General features: G+C 46.9%; 1 protein-coding gene across 3 annotated transcripts in view; it reads right to left on the bottom strand.

The window, feature by feature from the left end:
• Positions 1 to 21,205, bottom strand: part of C1QH1orf210 (chromosome 1q C1orf210 homolog) — a 220,541-nt gene that overhangs the window by 98,822 nt on the left and 100,514 nt on the right. For all 3 annotated transcript variants that reach the window (XM_069642444.1, XM_069642446.1, XM_069642445.1), the window contains one exon: positions 7,054 to 7,182. In XM_069642444.1, the coding sequence (XP_069498545.1) occupies positions 7,054 to 7,093 (40 nt within the window). In that variant the 5' untranslated portion in view covers positions 7,094 to 7,182. The remainder of the gene's footprint in view (positions 1 to 7,053; positions 7,183 to 21,205) is intronic.

The following is a 21,205-nucleotide window of genomic DNA, read 5'->3' as shown; positions in this document are numbered from 1 at the left end:
GGGTTGCCCAAGTGGTTGAAGCTGCTGTGAGATTGGAAAGTGGTCAAGTGTGGAATATGTCTAGAGTAGCAAAGGTAAAAAAGTGAAATCAAATGATAACAGTATGAGTGTTCCAGTGTCACAATATGGTGTGTTATGTAAATGACTAGCTATGTTATGCTTTGTATAATAATAAATATGTCATCAGGTGGTGGTTTCTGTCCATCTGGAATGTGCCTGCATCAGAGTGTTCTTTATTGAGCTTGTGGGGCAGGCTCATTCCAGAATGTTAGAATGCTCTTGGTTTGTTGTTTCTCAAGTGTTAATGTTAGAATGCTCTTGGTTTGTTGTTTCTCAAGTGTTAATGTTAGAATGCTCTTGGTTTGTTGTTTCTCAAGTGTTGGCAGTTTAGCCTGGGTCAATTGATATGTTGGGGGTCTTTGTCAGATGTACTTCAGGTAACTTAATACAACCCACAGTAAACATAACTGGCGTGTTTACTTTCCCTACAATATCCTCCGCAGCAGAGGTGTTTCAAAATGAAATTAGGCAAGTTCTTCATGATCTCAGAGTAACCATCAATATAAGCTACGACATACTCGTTTATGGCACCACCGCCAGCGAACACCATGAGCAACTCGCAGCAGTTCTGCAACGCCTGGAGGAGGCGGGGCTCACCCTCAACGCAGAAAAATGTGAGTTCAACAAGGAGGAACTCAGTTTCTCCGGATATGACTTCAACTCCAACGGGGTGTCACCAGACCCAGCAAAAGTGAGTGGCATAAAGAGCACAAGAGCCCCAATATCAGCCACAGAGGTGAGAAGCTTCATGGGCATGGTGACCTACTCTGCCAGTTTCATACCTGACCTTGCTACCATCGCAGCACCCCTAAGGGAACTGGCAAAGAAGGGCACACAGTGGCAATGGACAACACAGCACCAGCAAGCATTCCAGCAGATAAAGACTCACTGTCCAGCACCACAAGAATGGCATTCTTTAAGGTAGAGTGGAAAAACAAGCTCCTGGTGGATGCCAGGCCGGTAGGGCTAGGTGCAGTCCTGGCACAAGTAGACAGGGACGGTGGCATACATCCAATCGCATTCGCCAGCTGACCACTAACAAAAACAAAGCAAAAATATGTGCACATCGAGAAAGAGGCACTAGCGATCCTCTGGGGCTGTCGCCATTTCGGAGTATACCTCTTGAGCCAACTGGCCAAGGAGTTCACCGATCATAAGCCACTGATCCCCATCTTCAAGGGGTCTGCGCCACATCCCCCAGCAAGGCTAGAAAAGTGGATGCTGCAGCTACAACCATTTAACATTCATGTAGAATACAGGGCCGGAGCTGACAGTCCGGCAGATTACCTCTCCCGCCACCCGCGCTCTGCCACAAATCTCCAGGAACAACACGCAGCAGAAATGGAAGAGCATGTATGCCACATTAACGCATGCGTGCGGCCATGAGCACTCATGCTGCAGGAGATAGCAGACGAAACAAAGACGGATGCATGCCTGCTGAGAACCATCCAAGCAGTCCAATCAGGAGACTGGAAGAACTACCTGGTGGCAGTGGCCCAGCGCACGCCAACAGCCCAAAAACACTACCAGGCCTGTTTGGGATTCGCCACAAACTCACACTGCTGGGTGAAGGCGTGTTGCTAAAGAGGCACAGGATCATCCTGCCAAGCACGATGGAAGAAAGAGCCGTGAAGCTAGCGCATGGAGGCCACCAAGGGATTGTAAAGACTCAATCATACCTAAAATCCAGAATGTTGATGCCACGAATGCACCATGTGATAGAGCTAATTGAATCATGCGCAGCGTGCCAATTTGGCAAGGAGGCTGGCACCACCTGAACCCATCATCAGCGCACCGCGAAGTCACACCCGGTGGGAGACGGTAAGCATGGACTTCTGCACCATCGCCAGAGAGGGGTATCTCCTAGTCCTAGTCAATGCGTTCAGCCGCTACCCAGAGGTACAACATGTGACGTCTAAAAACACAGATTTAGTGAACACGGCACTTTAAAAAAAAATTGCAGTACATGGAATACCCACCATACTGAACAGCGACAACGGCTCACCGTTCAGGAGTCAAGACCTCAAACAATTCCTTCAAGACCTGAGCATCAAACACAAGAAGATCACCCATACTGTCTGCAGGCCAATGGCGAGGCAGAACGGTTCTTGGGGTCTCTGAATAAGGTCATATGGATTGCCATAACACATCACCAACCATGGCTCACAGCAATATACAGATTCTTGCGAACCCATCGACAAACACCCCACGTGTCAGCAGGAGTGAGCCCAGTAGTGCTCATGTTTAGAGTGCCGATCCAAGCAGAACTCCCCGTACACCCGAGCTGGGTGAGCCCTGATCCCGACAAACCACTAATCGAAGAAAGGCGAGTAAGGTGGAACGATCAGGAGAGCCAAGCACGTCATGCTCGACATAGGGAACTTTAACCTGGAGACGCAGTGCTGGTAAACAACAGAGCACCCCAAAAGAAAATGACAATGAACTATGAGTCTCACCCATGGATAGTACGAGACACCAACCACAAGCCTGATAACCGCCACATGAGCAACCGAAGTGGTGACACGGAATGTGTCTAATTTTCGGAAAGTCCCAGAAACAATGTGGCGGGAACAACTGGAACACCAACCAAGTGGCATACGCCCTCCCTCACGGCATGAGGCACCTGAACAGACCGAGGACGATTACACACCTCACATGGTGAATGAACAATTCCCCCAGCAAGACACAACAACTCCAAGCCCCCCCAGGGCCCACCCGTGATACCAGCTGAGGGAGAGACCTAAACCATCAACCCGTCTCCACGGGTATGTGCTACAAGGGGTGTACCACCGGAGAAGCGAGGTGGAGGAGCAGCAGTAAGAGACCATCCGTTTACATAAAGTTGTAGTATTTAGCATTCTAAGTTTGGGAGGAATGTTGTGTAGCCATAGTGGGGAGACCCGAGTCATGTGATGTGGGAGGAACTATGTCAGTTCAGGGCTGTAAGCCAAACGAGGTGGTTGCAGTGATTTTCTTTGCGTGCCGTAAACTTGCGGCCCACGCGGGCCTATGAATGGAACGGGCCCGCTCAGTATCATGGGCCTACTTATGATATCAGAACAACGAGGACGAGGGGTCCCGAGACTGTCAGAAGAAGAGAGAAGAGTGACAGGCATGAGGAGAAAGAGGGGTCATGAGAGATCAATAGTGAAGTCATTTAGCAAGAAATACTGTACAGTGGTGGAAATGGAAAAAATGTGGTGGGGGATCCCTCAAGGTCCGGGTGAGGCGTGGAGTTTGGGGGGGCGGTGCCTGAGGAGGCGGGGTTGGGGAGCGGAGCTGGCAGTTGACCTACGATCAAAGGAAATGTCCAAAGTAATAGTTTAAAACAGCGCAATTTCTTTATATATGAATTCCACTTTAAACCACTTCCATGGCACTGGTGATGAGTTACTTCACTCTGCGGGGAGGAGTTTTGACCAGTGTTGCTGAGTAAATATTATTTAAAATACACAATTTGCATTCCATTTTATTTTTAAAAAACTCCCCATTGGGTACTTTTCAAACGGGGTGATTTCTGTTCACCAGAAGCAACGTTTTATTTTACATGAACCGCATCCGCACAGCTCCTGCAGCTCCCCTCTGAGAGCAGTTGGGTGGCTGCATCGTTCCAATGTTAATAGGGCTATTTATTTATTCATGCGATGTTTGTGGATAACTGTATATTTATTTATGCACGGTTTGTCGGATACAAGCTTCCGACAATCCGTGCATAAATAAATAATCGGGGACGTTGGATCCGACAAACATTACATAAAATAAATAAATAAACCGGGTCGTGGCCGAGGACTGTAACTTCCACTGGTGACCCCTCGCACGGGGTCAGCAGAGGAAGTTACAGTTTGCTTGTCCTGCAGCTGTGACCTGGATCAAAGTTTTTTTTTTTAATCAAATTCTTTTTTCCATGTAACCCAGCGCAGTGCATGGGTTTGGGGTTTGGGGCGGCTGACTCTGGCCAGATCCCGAAATCCGGCTGCACATCTGGTGCCAGATCTCAGATCCGCGAGAGCCGGCCCAATGACCAGCACAACACAGTATTTCAAATACATCAAGCTAATAAGAAGCGTGAGGGGAGGAGAGAGCCACAAGATCACCAGGAGAAGGATATCCTTTCCAGCAGCTTTCCAGATTGCGGGAAAGCCTCCGGGTGCATTGCAGGGATGAGGGGGGCCATGGGTAAGGCGCTTTCAAAGGAAACAGAGTTTCAGTGGGGAGAAAGATAGCCTAGCCTGGAGGACGGAGATGAGGAAAAATAGAAGGAGAAGAATCGGGGTGAAGAAACAACAGCAAGTGGGGACGGGAAGCATCAAAGGGGAAGAGGGAAAAAGAGGCATCCCATCGCAACAATCACAATGCCGTCGTAGGACTATTGCTAAACTAAACCCCACCCAGACAAGCTATGCAGCAACTCTTCCCGGCACACCTTATGAAGGTGACGATGGAAAAAGAGCCACCAAAATGGAGGAGGCACCCCGATAACTGGGGCAGGGGCCTCACTCCTCTTCCCCTCCCCCTCTGGGTAGGAGGAGGTGTTAGTCCAAAGAGCGCCCAAGCGCTCGGAAAGCCTGCGAAGGGCAACAAAAGAAAGGGGCAGGGCAACCCCCATATAAGCGGCGGGCGTCCCGCAGGAAAGGACTTGCAGCTTTCAGCAGGACTCCCGCCACTGGAGGAGAGGATTTCGTTTTACACTCACCCACCCTGCATGAGGAAAAGCTATGGCGAGGCCTGGCCGTTGACGTCGTGGGACGGCAGCCAGTGTTTTGGCGACCAGTGATAAGAAACATACTCCGAATGAGCCATTGCTAAGGCGGAAGGGTCTTCGCTCTTGCGGACCAGCGCCTCCTGGGAGCCTAAAACAACGGGGGCCTCTGGTGGTAGCAATGAGGGCTCAGCTTCCCCTCAACAAACGGCGCTCTCCCAGCCCAGGAACACCTGCAGGGGCAGGCGGGTCTCAGACATGAAGGCCTTGGGGGATTTGTGCCTATTATGGACTTTGGGAAAAAGGGGGAAGCAGGTTTTGGATACGGAGCAGTCGCCGCACCTTCGGAGCTATTTTCACTATTGTTTGGTGAAAATAAATCTGCAGACTTTTTATGCCAAAAAGAAAACATGTCTCATTCTGCACCTTACTGGAGGGAAAAGGAAGGGGCAAAAATGAATGAGCAAAGGTGATGTAAGTTTTCCCAGGTTATTGTCATAGGCCCAAGGTAACAGTCCTATCTTTGCTGATCTTACTCCTGGAGCTATGACCAGATGTGTGCAGTGGTAGGGACAGTATTTATTTATTTACTGATATACTGCACATTTTTATAAACCGCGGACAAGGCACACGAATGCACCTGAGCGCTCTACATGAGCATACAGCAAAACAGGATAAAAGTAGCGAAATGCATATCCTTTCAAAAACCACGAGAATCCGTTTCCCGAGCTAGGACAATATCAGAATAAAAAGACAATAAAAACCTAAAATACTGAATTCCAAAACTTTTCTAAATTTCTAATAATCAGGAATGGTACGTATTCCGGAGGGAGGACATTCCACAGGGAATGCAGCAGCAGAAAAGGTTCCCCCGGGAAAGACGGATCCTCGAAACCTGGGCACCTCAAGGCGTAAAGCGCCCCGCTGCTAGACTTCTAGCCCCCCGAGAGCTCCAATAAATTCACAGGTGCATATATTTGGGCTAGACACGTGGGTAGCTTACATCTAATGCAGGTCAGTTTGAAGGAAATTCTTGCCTTTAAGGAAAGACAATGAAAGTGTTTCTAGATGGGGGTGATTCTGTCACATTCCAAGGCACCCAGAGTTAGTCTGATCTCAAGGAGCTAATGGGGCGAGTTGCCATTCCTTACAATAACTTAATGTGCCTCTTCTTTGTACCGGTTTAAGCACCTGCACAATAACCACATGTGAGCGGTTCTTTCTACGGATGCTCACAGCAGCAGAACTCTGGCCACTGTGCTGCCCTAACGCCCAGACTTGTCATGCATTTGCGCCAGCACTGGGGCAGCACACGTCCAGTCCCTGGGGTTGCACTGCAATGCGTGCCCCAATACAATGGCCGAAGATTGGTGCTTTTGAGCCCTCGTGAAGAAACCACATTTGCTCCTGCCTCAGAACTGGGACTAATAACAGCAACCGCGTTTTCATTGTCCTGGCACCACAGTCAGCGGCTCCTGCCTGCATCGCACGCACTCCCTCCCACTGCTGGAGGGTGATGGCGAATGCAAGCCCCTGCTCCCCTTTACCCCCCAATGTGTGCAAGGGCGTGACAATGGGTCCCTCTGTGAGGCCCTTGCTAGTGGAAGAGCTGGGGCGAGTTGCCCCCGCCCCCCCTGATCCCTGCAAGTAACCCACTCAGTCACCACCCTGCCTGCCTTTCCGAGGCCAGTCCCCTCCGGAGTTCTTTCTATCGCACGGTGACGTCATAACCGGGTCCCCAGATGCCCGGAGGTCACACGCATGCGTGGTAGGTTCTTGTGTCTTGTATGTGTTGCCTCACATGTCAATGATTGTCAGAGTGTCTCCTGCACTTTTATCGTTTCTCTGGAAGGCGCCACACTTGTGTGGTTCATTGTTAATATTTTGCAGTTTGATGGCCCACTCTCACTTGGTTTAGACGCTTGATTGTCCGTCGAATAACAGTGAGGTAATCTTCAACCTGCTCTGTATGTAGCGCTGCTCACAATCCCTGAACGCGAGGCGCTATGCTATGGCAGATTACGCGATTACTAAAGGAATATGGGATCTGTTGTAATCTTGAAACAAACATTCACAGGCGCATCGGAATTACCAACCAATTACTGAAGGCCACACAATTACACCCCCATTTTGGAAAGCTGGACCCCGAAGTGACTCACAAAGGAACTCAGGCACTCCATACCCCCAGACACCCCCAAAGAAAATGTGCACCCAGGAGACCAAATCTTGCAGCCATCAGTGTCAAGCGGTGATAGAACCCAGATGGCAGAGGTAAATTGGGGTAAGTGACTTACTGCTATTGCCATGGCTGGTGAACATCACCTCCGTTGTCATTTCACCGGTGTCGCGTCATTTACGCCCACGATCCTTATGGGCAGAAGTGATCAAGAAGACCGTGGCCAAATGGGGATGTCCTTTGCAGTCTAAAAAGAAAAGAGAGCTTGATGTGCAAAACAGTCCAAAAACCAGACACACGATACAGACCCACCTTTCCTGACACGAGTACACAATGCTGGCTCAGTGCTCCTCTGACAAACTCAACACCCACCCAATCTATCACTAACACGCGCGCACACAAAATCCACCCTCATCATCACTTACACATGAAACCCACCCTCAGTATGACTGACACAGACAGAAACCCACCCTCAGTATGACTGACACAGACAGAAACCCACCCTCAATATGACTGACACAGACAGAAACCCACCCTCAGTATGACTGACACAGACAGAAACCCACCCTCAGTATGACTGACACACACAGAAACCCACCCTCAGTATGACTGACACAGACAGAAACCCACCCTCAGTATGACTGATGCACGCCCACAATCCAGCCTCAGTACTGACACAAATAAATAACCCACCCACATTATTACTCACACACACAAAATCCACCCTCATCACTTACACACAAAACCCACCCTCAGTATGACTGACACAGGCAGAAATCCACCCTCAGTATTACTGATCACACACAATCCACCCTCACTACTGACAAAAATAAATAACCCACCCACATTATTACTCACACACACAAACTCTACCCACATTATTACTTTTGCAGTTTATTAGGCGGTCGCACTCAACTCTGTAGGGTGCATTTAAAGTCCCCAAACAGAAGTCCCTTTCACATGAACACTCAGATTTTAAACACTGAAACAAAAACCACCTGGCATTTGTTTTTGTTTTTAAGTAAAGTTAAAGAGCCATGTGGAAAGGGGCCTACCTGTCATGACCAATGGACAAGCAGCATTTTAATTTAGAAAAGAAGGAGGAACCAAAGATCCCTGTCACATGGAAAACAGGATTTTTAAACATTGAAAACAAAAATGCCCTTCACAGGTGTGTGCAAATAAAAGCAGTTTTAAAAAGTGAAAAAGTATCAATGCTCACAGAAAAATGACAGGAAAACAAAACATGATGGGCGGGTTGACAAAAAGCAATGTATGTTATGTTTCACATACAAAACTCCAGTGACATTTGAAGAGCCACTTTGTCTTCATTGAAAATGTCTGCCCCAGGCAGACTATTTTGCTGGCTTTGGGCAAAACTTCAAAAGGATATCTCCTACTCCCAGCCTGGATGTCACATCTCCCGTCTAATGACCAACCGCAATCAAAATGTCTTACTAAAGGCATTGACAAATCAGTGTTCTCCAGATTTGCCTGCTCTGAAACAGGAACTTCAAGAAAAGTCATCCTTGGCTGGAGCATGACTAATATGTGTGAAAAGGGGGCACCCACTTCAAAGAGCAATCTTCCAACACAAAGAAGACTAATAAAGGTACAGGCTTACCCAGTGAAAACAAACAGCCAGAAGCAGAGGCAGGACCATTTGTCCCACATGAACATTCACAATTTATTTTAAAGGACTATTATCATTTAGGCCTTTTTCTCAGCTATCATAAGACGGATGGGTTTCATCAATGTACCATTTATCAATGTTATTTACAGGTGTTTTTGGGGATATAGAATTCTTCTTCCTGTGACTCTGGGAACTGTAAGGGCCAGTTAAATGTGCTTCAATACAGACAAGGTGGATGGAGCTGACACACATCATCCGACTCTAGCGCAACTGAACAGGATTGTGAAGGACCAACAATCAATATTTAGCAAGGATGATGTTCTGAGAGACATTTTCAAAGAAGTTCCCCTAATTATATTCAAGCAACTGATTAGCCTCTCACGGTCTCTGAGCAGGAGTGCATTTTCTCTAGATCAAGAACAAGGAAGGCCTTGAACGTACCTATGCAATGTCAAGAAGATGAAAAACATGGCAAAACCTATGTGTCAGATCTGACATAAGCCCACAAAACTGAACAATACAGATGCAAGTGACATACAACTACAGATCAAGCAATGCTGTATAGCTCCCCGAATGCAAAAAATGCATGCAAGCGAACAATAGGGGCGAGACCTGAAAAGAGCTGAGTGAAAGGATGAGCCTATGTAGATACACTATCTCGAACCACAAAACTGAAACATAACTGGATCTAAGTCTCACTAAAATGGTCACGCACAGCAGGATCCATCAGTGATGATTTTGAAAGGTAACCTGTCGCCTACAACACACTGAAGAACATGGGAGCTTAAGTACCTGAAGATTTGTAACCTAAAAAACAGAGGACTAAGCATAGATATAGGTTTTATGGTCAACTTTAAACCCGGGGCTAACATGGCTATCACATAAACACAGCACAATGACAACCCTACAGGAATTGGACAATACAGCTCAGAACATAGAATGTGTCCGAGGACACAGGACTTCATCGGCTAAAATCATGGTTGCCTAAGCTTCAATGGTTGGCACCCACTATCGAGCATGAGATACACAGAGATAACAGTGGGCATAACAGTGGACATATCTAAGCCAGGAAGTCTTGAGGCCTTGATGCTTCCTGGCTTGGATACAATTGAGCTCCTTGATACTTGAGCTTCCCCAAGCTTTAAGCCTTGAAGCTTCAGGCGTACTGAGGTAACATTAGAGACTGCACTAGTTAAAACTGGTGAACATATTCTGTAAAGTGACCTTGTAAACCAGGTTGTACATCTTAGCAGCTGTACTAAAACCACTATATAGTCCTGACACTACAAAGAGGCTGCATACCATACCTTCAGATTCTGTGTGAGATAAAACAATTCACATTCTGCTCTCCTATTATGTGGTTTTAAACCTTTCACTTCAATATGCTTCAAAACATTATACCAGAACTTCTGGGAATGTACTGGGGCCTGTGGGGTGCAAGTTCAGCCCCAGAGTGACAGAGGCTGAGAGGCCATGCAAGGCCCTATTCTGAGAGTGAAGCTGGCAGAGGTTGAGACCAATTGGAATCTGCAGGCCTATTCAAAACATTGTTTTCCAACACAAGGCCTAGTGAATTAACATAAATTGGCTTCTTTCAACTTCACCTTAAAGAACAGGCGCTCAAGTGAAGGGAAAATGTGCCTGAGAACTTAAAACTGCTGGATGTGCCCAATGCATTACAAAAGACATGTGTGGCGAAAATGCTGTTTTCATAAAATATGAAAAGCTACATTTTCACTAAAGGAGACAGATATCAGCATGTTACATTGACTTCAATGCAGCATAAGAGTGTGATCCAGAAATCTAAAGTGAAGCCAAGCACTTTGCATTTGTCACGGATAAAAAAGTGTATTTTTCAACATTCAAAGTGACATAATTTAAAAGGAGAGACCTACTTGTTGTAAAAGTGAACACTGGTTTCCATTGTTAACTGTGGCCTTTGTGTGAACAATACAGAAAGGGACACTCATGCTTTTCAATTAGTATATTAAAGAAAGCCTTTACCCAATGACAGCCGGCCCAGATGCCATACAAAATGTCATGTGTAAATAGTTTTTTTTCCATTTAAAATGCTATTCCTTTAGAATTATATATGTAGCTTGTTTTTCCCCACTGAACTGAAAGGTCTTTGCCTCTGAAACCATGACCTCAAGACCTCTGGGCTGGGCCCACCAAGAAAATCGGTCTGGTTTTCATGTTGAAATGCAAAGAAATACAAAGAGTTAGATCAAAATTGTGGAATGCTCAGATAAGGCAGCCAACAGGAATAACCTTTTAGGGCTGCCTTGACCCCAATAAATTGCCTCTCAGAGCCACTAATGGATCTTCAAAGACTGTGTAGAAACAGGCATTACTGATAAGCAGATGTTCAGGTCACATGCTTCTGAGGAAAACAAACCTGTATGGATTTGCTTGGAATATGAAAGTATGAATCTCCATATTATGTCTTGCAATTTGATTAACATTGGACTCCTTTTTCCTTAATAATAGGAGAATGTGCATTTTGCAATGAGCTCATCCAGGGCTCATATTAAAGATCATAGGAAGCCCGTCAGTTCTACGTATATCTTCATTTTAAGAGATTTAAATGATAGAAAGAAAAATGAATGTGTGTTTTGTAAAGTTTGATATTGATCACTATTTCGGCTCATGAATAAACAACAAAAAATTATAGCTCCTCCCCGGAAGGTCATGCCACAATAACATTAGTGTTCCCCGATTAGTCATACATTGTAGAATTCAAAAATATAAATGTTTATGCCATTATCTGAATGGAAAAGATAGTTGCTATGTAGTGAGATTTTAAGAAAACCAAATATGTAAAAGAAAATGTCATTTGAAATGTTGCAGTTCTCTTCCCATTATCCATAATCCAGACCTCCTAAAACTCCTTGTGCTATCGGCTTGGCAGTGGGAGGATTGGTGTAAGGGGGAGCAAGAGAGGTGTCCAACCAGTAGCGCGGGAGTATTCATAATATGTAAGTGTCATTAGCACTGTATAATATCAGTTTTCAATCTAAAGAGGGACAGAAGGACAAAAGAAGAGATCAGACAGATAAACTAAGACTGACAACAACAGAGAGCTGAGGTGTGAGCTGCTGACATATTACCAAAAGAGAGTCTGCAATCTGAATGACTTCCTGAGCTGAGAATAGAGATCTCAGATGTAAGTAGATCTATCCCCAAATATATCCATTTTATTGGGAACTACCTGCCCTAATACTTTCCATTTAATTGTGGATGAAGGGTGAAACTGTGCAGACCCTTAGCACATGTAATTAAACTTAATTCAATTAATTGCCATAAAAAAAGATCACAGGAGGATTTTTGTTAAAATTCGAAACTAGCAAATTTCACGCAGAGTGTGTTACAGACATAATAGTCAATAAAGTAATTGGGTAACCCTATTTTCCCATAACTCCTGATTTCCTTACAGAAGAGGGGTATCCTTAATCCCAAAATAGGAATCCCTAAAACTCAGCCTTTCAAGTGAATGCAGTGTGTGCAAAAAATCCCAAAGCCCTGCATTTCATTTGAATGTGTTCCCCAAACAATGTTCCCATTGAGTTAATTTCCCAAACCTTAACTTTCAAATAAAATCCAAAGTGAAACTCCCATTATATTCTCACTCTCTGTACCTTGCCTTCAAACTAAGTGGTCGTATATAACTGATGCCTGGGGTTGGGGCTGCTGGGACGTATATAACTGATGCGTGGGGTGGGGGTTGCTGGGACGTATATAACTGCTGCCTGGGGTGGGGGCTGCTGGGACATATATAACTTATGCCTGAGGTGGGGGCTACTGGGACGTATATAACTGATGCCTGGGGTGGGTGCTGCTGGGACGTATATAACTGATGCCTGGGGTAGGGGCTGCTGGGACATATATAACTGACGCCTGGAGGTGGGGGCTACTGGGAGAAAAGAGCATTGCAATAAACCAAGCAATCACTGTGTGTTTTTAAAGTTTCCTCTCTTTTAATATGCAAAGAAATCCAATGTGTTTTGACTAAAAATTAAACCTGTGCTTGTTGTGGTAACTGAAAGTCTATTAAGAAATACATGTCAGTCAATTGATGCAGGTAATTTGCATGTGTGATTATTGCGTTGTACCACTGGTGGCTGGTGTTATTGTAATTTGTTTATTATTCATTGTATAAAATGAAAAAAATATACACTGTTATTTCTATACACCAGCTGGTTTCTAGCTTATTGGTGATCCAGAGGGTATCTGCTGAATGGCGTTATACAGGTTGGAGGCCTAATCAAATTTGAATCTTCTAAGCGCTTTGTTGTGCATCCCTTGAATGGGGGGGGGAGAGGACCTGCCTGAGTTGAGAGTGACTGTCCAATAAACCATGCCAGGCCCACTTTAAGACTGCCAGTGCCTAACTTTTAAAACATGTTACATTCACCGGTTATGTGTGAAATAAGATACATTTTAAGATGCAACTCTCCGCTACAAATGTGGACTGTTTTTCTGAGTAAACCTTTATGTGTTCCCAGCTTCCCAGAGTTGTATTGCCTTTTAGATAAGACAGCCACACCAGGCCATCATTTCATGCATAATTTCCTTTTCAGCCGATGATGTTGACATTAAGAATGAACTGTAATGTGGGAGTTTCCTTGCAGGTCATTTCCCTCTGCACCATCTGATGAAGAGGTCCAAGGGAATTCAAAAGCTAATGCGTTCTTCTGCCTCTACATATTATTTGAATTTAGTCCAGTAAAAGGAATCAAAACCTCCTTTTCGTATGATTTTAAAATAAGTAGGATAGTGGCGTGCTTAAGATCGGTGTGGGGGGGAGACAGATGTAGAAAGGGAAGGATTGCTTTGAGTGGTCCCTAAGGGAAGTGGGTGGGTAAAGATTTTGGGATAAAAGCAGATGTTAGGGGAACAAAAAGGGAAACAGGGGGATGCACGTGGGATAAGGGAAGAGCAGCATCAGATTCAGAGAGAAATGACATGAAAGAGAAAGAGGAGTGAGAGGTAGAGAATAGTGGGGGACTTTGAAGGACGAGAAGAGCGTAGATGAGAGACATTAGTCGAGAAGTGCTATGCTAAGTCCAGTGGAGAGAGAGTAGATAAAAAGGAGGGTACAGGGGAAGGAAGAGGTCCGGTGTAGTTGAGAAGTAGGAACAGTCGATTGAGATGGGGAGAGAGATAAACATTAAGATCAAAGAAAAACAGTTTTTTAGCAGGAAGCAGAGATGAGTCCTAAGACGAGTGTAGAAGGTCAAGCGAAGATGGGAATTTCTTCCAGCGATCCTCCGCTCGGACAAGGAAATATTGAAGAGATAGAAGTACAGCAGTAAGCCATGGTTGAGGAGGTTTACCGGAAAGATGACAATGAGCAGGATAGTGGTGATCTCGAGGAGAAAGAACTCTGGAATCAAGGGAGAACAGAGAGACATCAGCAGAAAGAAGAGAGACTCCAGAAGAAGAAGTCCCCGTAGAGGACGGAGGAGAAATTAGCTGAGAAATGATTAAGTCCCGCAAATTGTGCCAGGAAAAGGTAGAAGAGGAAGAGAGGGAGCAGGGGGGGATAAGAGGGGATAGGAAAGGAAGGCAGAAGATGTCAGAAAGGTGAATTCACATTGCAGTTCCAGTGAAGATCCATTTGCACATTTCAAGGGAACTACTTATAACATGAAAACACTGGAAACACATGCGTTTCAGCCAATGATGTTGAAATTGAGAATGAACGGTAATGTGGGAGTTTCCTTCATCATGCCCTTCTGCGCCATCTGATGAGGCAGTCCAAGAGACTTCGCAAGCTAATGCATTGTGCTGTCTACATCATTTTTGGATTTGGTCCAATAAAAGTCATCAAAAGCGACATTGGCAGAGAGCGACTCCTTTATTGCAAAACCGTAGGGATGGAGATGGAGATGGTCTCTGGGAGTCCAGCAAAGCTGCATCCTTCCCTCCAACACGCATGGAGTTATGTCTTTGCTAAACATGCAAACACATACAATGATGCTTGCACAGCCATCCACTCAATCGACTGCTCCTGTGAGTGCAGCTCACCTGACGCTTATCTCTGCATCCATGCAGGAAGTCTGAAGGCGGAGAAACTCTCCACCATGCCAGACTGTGCAGCCGCGGGGCTACCCTGCATACCGGACCACGCGGAGACCAAAAGATCACAGATGGGGAACAGGCTGCTTACCATCTGCATGTATGTGTAAAAATCAGTGAAAATGGACATGTGAGCCTAGTTTAGGAGGTTGGTGGTTGCCAGTCTCTAGGTGCTCATCCCTCCATGGGGTACTAAGGCCTGTCAGGAGGTTTGGGCCAGTGCTCATTTGGAAGAAGTCTTCAGGTATGTTGATTAGTCTAATTATTCTGTGTTTCATGCATGTTATTTTAAACATATTTTGCAGGCTTCACCTGTGTATTTTGCCCGACTTTCACCTTGCAGGTTAGGGAAGCCTTTGTGCCATGGAATAAACTGTAGATTATACCTCGCAGTTAGGACGGACGGGCATCACTTCGTTAGTGGCACGTGGTGAGTATTATCTCCCATCTTGCAGGCAGCATCCTACCCTCTTCTGTTTCTGGTTGCCGGTTCTCAATCCACCTGGGCAGGTATAATAGACTGGCTTATAAACTGAGAGGTGCTTGGAGCACATCCGTATGGTCCTCTCCTGACTGAATGGCTGGACAGTCTGGGGGTTGCTACTGCGCCTCCTGCTCAGGACTGGGGTCCAGTCGCGTGTTGAATCCCCGCTGCTTGAATAGAAGAAGACTTCTGGCACTCATTTTCTGTGGATTCCTGGCTTTCGTAATTGTATTTATTTGAAGAACAGAGACATCAATTTCAATCAGAAATGACTTACAATAAAACATTTACAGATGGGGGACGCATTCTCAGAAGGGACCCTGCAAAACAGTGAAAGATGGGAACGAGTGATAAGCCAGTTTATGAGGGTGAAAACACAGTGGGACATACACCAGGGAGAAAATACAAACAAAACTAACAACAAAAGTATGAGAAACAAGTGACCTACAAAGTGACCTACAAATATAACACTAACCTAGGAAGGCAAGTGTGTCAAACTAGAGAAGACGTCGGCAGATCTACACAATGACATTACCACAGTGATGCGGCGGCTGTGGGGGGAGGGTGGCGAGGACGGAGAGAGAGCAGGCAACTCCCTCTTTAGCAAGGAAGTGAAGTTTAAGCCATGCTTTGAAGAGATCCACAGTCAGGCTGGCTTTGATTGTGATGGGCGCTGGGTTCTAATGGAGCTGGGTGAGTAGGGAGAAAGAGCGGCAGTGAGAGGGAGCGTGGGGGCATGGGACATTGAGAGTGAGAGCAGAGGAGGAACGAAAGAAACGAGATGAGTAAATTGAGATACAATCCGAACGGCACTGAGGGGCAAGCTGATTGGTAGCTTTGTAGACTTGGGGAAGGGACATGAAACGGAAGGGGTTGCCCATTAAGAGCCAACCAGCATGCGGTCGAGAGGTTGAGGTGGGCAAGGATCTGGATAGTTTGTAGAAAGTGTGGATGGCAAAGATGAGTACTTTCTCTAGAGCAGGTGTCTTCAACCTGTGGCTCTCCAGAGGTTTTGGGCAACTCCTACTATTAGCCCTAGACAGAATAGTAACGGACGAGGGAAACCTCCCAAGAAATGCAAGTTCCAAACCTCTGGGCTTGAGGGTGGTAGGAGAAGAGAATAAGGCCTAGGAGTAGGCGTGAGCAGTTGTTGAGTTGCGGAGCATGAGGGTGGAGGTTATAGCCTGACACTTCATCGCAGCCAGCTCTAGGACCACCGGCTCTGAGATCAGAGACTTACTGAGCTGGCCCTGCTCACATCTGGGGATGGAGTGGAGTTTGGCCTGGCCTCACTTGCTCTGCAGAGCATCCTGTTACTTTGCTGCAGCCCGTTCTTAGCCTACCCCTCTTAAGATCAGACTCTCACAAAGGTTGCCTTTGTCAAGGATGGCACTCTATTAAGAGTGGCACAGGACACCCAGAAAGGGTTTGGGTGGTTGTGCCAAAGTAAAGTGGACAGATAAGTACACACACAGCTGAAAGGAAAGAGAACGAAGAGTAGGCAAGAGTAGCAAGGAAAAGGTACAGAATGAATTCCCTCTTGGGGTGTATGCAGATATAGGAAAAGAGTATTCCACGAACCTTAGGAAATACTCTAGCCTTCTGCACAGTTTGCTATAACAGAGGCCCACGCTGTTTGCTCATGGCTTGGAACAGCAGCTCTGGGTGTCTGTAATGTAGAAACGAGACAAGGGAAAGGGCAGAGGTTGCCTGATGGGAACCAACAGACAAGCTCTGTACAAAAGGGTCTACAAACAGTACAAGAGAAGATACTTACAGACAAATCCAGGAAAAGGGGGTTGATAGCAAACTAGCAGAAGGAAATGAAGGGAAAGTCGTGTAACAGGATAGGATAGCAGAGGACAGTAAGGAACAAGGTTGAGAGCTTAGAGGAGCAGGAAAGCAATGAGCAAGCCCACAGGAGCAGGGCTGTAAGGTAGAGAGCCCAGAGGGAAAGGGTTTAGGGCAGCAGAGTAAAGCAGGCTGCAGGCCAAGGAACCCAGAAGGGCCGGGCAGCAAGGTGAGGGGCAGGGCCGCTGACCGTAGAAGGTGGCAGAGGACTGTAGAGGGCTGCTAGGCCGAGAACCCAGCGGAAAAAGGTAGGTAGTAGGCAGCGGAGCGTGATAAGCTGCAAAGTAGGAAGCCCAGAGGACAAGGGCTGTAGGCAGCCGGAGTGAGGCAGGCTGCAGAGCAGGGAGCCCAGAGGACAAGGGCTGTAGGGAGCCGGAGTGAGGCAGGCTGCAGAGCAGGGAGCCCAGAGGACAAGGGCTGTAGGCAGCCGGAGTGAGGCAGGCTGCAGAGCAGGGAGCCCAGAGGACAAGGGCTGAGGCTGGAAAGCAGCAGAGCGTGATCAGCTCCAATGTAGAGAGCCCGGCAAGGCAAGGGCGGAGGCTGGAAGGCAGCAGAGCGTGATCGGCTGCAAGGCAGGAGCCTGGAAGAGCAGGGCTGAGGCAGGGAGCCCAAAAGGCTAGGGCTGTAGGCAGCAGGGTGTAGCAGACTGCAAGGCAGGAGCCCACCAGGGCACTGGAACAAAAAGCAGGAGAAAGCAGGAAACAGCATACAAAGTTTGTAGCTCGAAGCAAAACGGTGCCGGAAGGACTCTCAATGCAAGAGACTGAGCTCCTGCAGGCAGCAGCTTTTGTACAGCCCAGCACAGCACAGAGGCAGGCTAATTGGTTGCACCTGGCTCAGCACACCTGCAGACAATCGGCCACCTCCCTCTCTGTTCCTGAGCTGGTGAAAGCAGAGCAAATCCCTAGGGCTTCTGGGGATTGTAGTTCTGATGAAGAAAAATAGGAATAGCCAGAAATAGATGTTTATAGCCAAGTGCATTGTGGTAAGTGTAGTGTTTTGGGAAAAATAAAAAAGCACCAAAGTCTTGCAAATGGGAAATAAGGTCCAAATAGTGAATAGCGGTTGATCCAAGAGTTTTCTGTAGATACATGAATAACAATTTGTCCATATTGATCGCCAATATATGCGCCCATGGGGCAGGCATGACAGCCTTGTAGCCCAAGTTTCCAGGTTGGGGTGACACAAGGGCTTTTGGGGGAGCACTCTACCGAGTTTGCCCCGATAGGGTTTAGAGTTGCAGCTCTCAGGGTCAGTCATCCGTGTTGGAGCAGACTAATGCCTGGCAAACCCATTGTATCTTCCCCTCCTGCCGGGCCTGAGGACTTTCATAAGGATGATGGCAGTGATGACACTGATGGCCAAGACATTGGGTACGTCCCCCAAACCCATTGTAAGAGAAGACTGGGGAAGCTTGGTAACCTCATGACTGGTGCCTGGTGCCACCTCAGAGCCAGGAGCGGAGCGGCAGAGCAGGAGGAGTTGGCATGGAAGAAAACACACAATGGAATTCTGTACAATTTCACAATGCTGGAATCAGATAAAGTACTCTTCCTGCATATATTAATTATTCCGACCGTTCATACTTATTTCGATATCAAGCGGTGCTGGTGGCGATGCTATCTTCACTTTAATGATGCCTGCTGTTTCTGGAAAGTCCCAGCACGCCGCTTTTCACCGGTTAATGATCTGAGTTTAACGCAAAGTTTATAGTCAGTGAGTCACACGCTACGACAATTTCCTGCAGCGCTCCCTGCAGGACGGGACTCACCCACAAACATGTCTTGCATCTACTCTCAGTAACTAGTAATTGCCCCCCAGATAGGGGCTGGTACTAAGACTTGCACCAGGTGCCCAGGGCAGTGGTCTATGATCCCTCGGGCTACGCGGGAGTGCCCCATTGGGCAGTTGGCCATCTGCACCATGTAACTTGTAGATGGAGGAGGCCCTCGTGTAGCTGTCCAGGGGCAGGTCAACTCCTAGTACAGAAATGACTGGGGACATAGGCACTATAGGACTGCTTGGGATGAAAGGGGAAAGTTTATGCAAAATGACCTTATAAATTGCACGGGTTCCTGTGGGCAGCCATTATGCCGTGCATTGACTTCAATGGGCTGTGCTGTCTAGCCCATCCCACAGACCCTGTTTACCAGAGGTTTCACTTTGCAACAGTTGGAAAATGCATTGTTTTTTCCAATCCCCTTCTCCATATAATGAAGGAGCAGGCGGTCAGATGGACGGGGTGTCGAGAACCTCTCCGGTATCATAGTGTGGCCCCTTTACTCCAGCGGGAGCCCCCCGCCTGTTCCTTATGAATAGAACAGGAGGTAGGAACTACCAGAGGCAGGGGCGACTTTTCAGCTGCACCCCCCAAAGATGTTCTATCTCTGGCTACTTTGTGGGTTGTTTAAAAAAATAAATTAAAAAAAATAATGGGGGAGTTCCCTGCCCTACGCTCTTTGGACCCTACCACCCCTCTGTATCCCAGCATTCCCAGCGCCCAATAATTCCTAACCCTCAACACATATACATACCTTTTCTTACCCACAAATTTATTTTGTTGAAGTGAATTACCTCAAAGTCATTTTCTTCCATAAAACAGCGGTATACGGTCACAGGGCCCTTCGGGAATATTAAAACCCTCATCCAATAGGAATGATGGGCAATACGAGTAGGTCCTAGCACCTGGGGAGAGAGTTTACACAACAGGTGGGTCTATCACGTGGGTCACAATAAAGCTTATGGGGAAACATTGTTTCCATGAAGCCGCACCTCTGGGGTAGCGTGTACACAATAGGAACGGCGCGTACTTCCGCGCGGCGCGCGGACTCGCGTGAGGGTAAAGGGTCACGTGAGGGGAAACAGCTGCTCCAACGTAAAGACTTCCTTATTTCAGCATGCAGAAAGTTCAAACAAACCACCTGACCAATGTTTACCATTCTTCTGTTTTGTTCTTTTGATACATTGTTGGTAAATAAAAAAAATATAAGAAAGAGATGGTGAAAATGAAAACATCAACACCCTCTCGACCCTAAACAAAGTTCCAACTAATGGCAAGTCCCTGTGCGGCAACCACCATCTCTGATTTATACAGCAGTTCTGAGAAACTGATAGAAAACACATGTTACACCATTAGTGTCAAAGAGGGACAGAAGCCCCTCTCCCATCCATATCTGTATGCAGATGTGAAAAGCAGGAGGGCCAAACTCAAAACATCAAATATTACTCTATATAAAGGGAGCGTGAGCAGTGGGGGCGTGAAGGAAGGCATTTTCTCCAGACCAGGGAACTCCGAATGAGACCAGACACACAGCACACGTCTTAGGAGGTTTTTCTGCATACCTCCGGAAAGTTATGCAGTGTGAAGAGGTTATTCAGCAAGCTCCTGATGAGGGGTTCAGAGAAAGCGACCTGCAGTGTGTGTGTGCGTGGGACTTTCCACCGCATTACACCACTCCACGATGAGGAGTGAGTTGGTTTATGCTATGGATCCGACACACAGGGCCCGATTCATGGAATGGTGCCCAGAAATCCTGCAAAGGAAGCATGCAGAGAACGCCTCTGCGCAAATACGTTTTTCTGCGTGCTCCATGTATTCATGGAATTGTTTGTGCAAAGTAACTGTATACGCAAGTCGCTGCTGGAATGCCGCCGACAAGCCTCCACACAAAGCAACAACATCCAGAAACAGCTACCTTTGCGTGCTCCCTGGGCGCAAATACATGCACCTTCAAAACTGTGTGTGGGAACTCCTGAAAGCAAGGCTGCATTTCAGGGACCCGGTGCCGAGTCCCCCAAAACTGTTACCGGCACATCGACAACATGCGTACAATTTATCATAACTCGGGTAAAACTCTGAAAATCTGCGTGTGATCACCTATAAACCGTTCCTGTACCCCGCTACACTGCGTACGTGCACCCCTAAGTTAGATGGGAACCCCATCTGCATATACGCACCACTAAATCCGACATCCGATCTTACCTCTGTGTGGTGAATCCTATGCGCAAGTGCGTTTACCCCTGCCTTCGGGTGGCGCATAGTATGAGGGCTTTGCGTGGCCATTTCCCAGCCGAGAGGTTGCATGGTCGGATCCATGAATACGTATCGTTATGTGCAATAGTGGGCGTGTGATGGACGCCCACATTTTGCCCTTGTTCTTCATCACTTTCTGAGTTCAGCCCCCTTCCCTGCTTCTGCGCAAGCTACGCCCATGCTCTGCA

Source organism: Ambystoma mexicanum, chromosome 1q (assembly GCF_040938575.1).
Source record: "Ambystoma mexicanum isolate Mex_15411 chromosome 1q, UKY_AmexF1_1, whole genome shotgun sequence".
Lineage (NCBI taxonomy): Eukaryota > Metazoa > Chordata > Amphibia > Caudata > Ambystomatidae > Ambystoma > Ambystoma mexicanum.
Note: the sequence above shows the minus strand (reverse complement) of the source record. Positions and strands in the feature narration are given on the sequence as shown.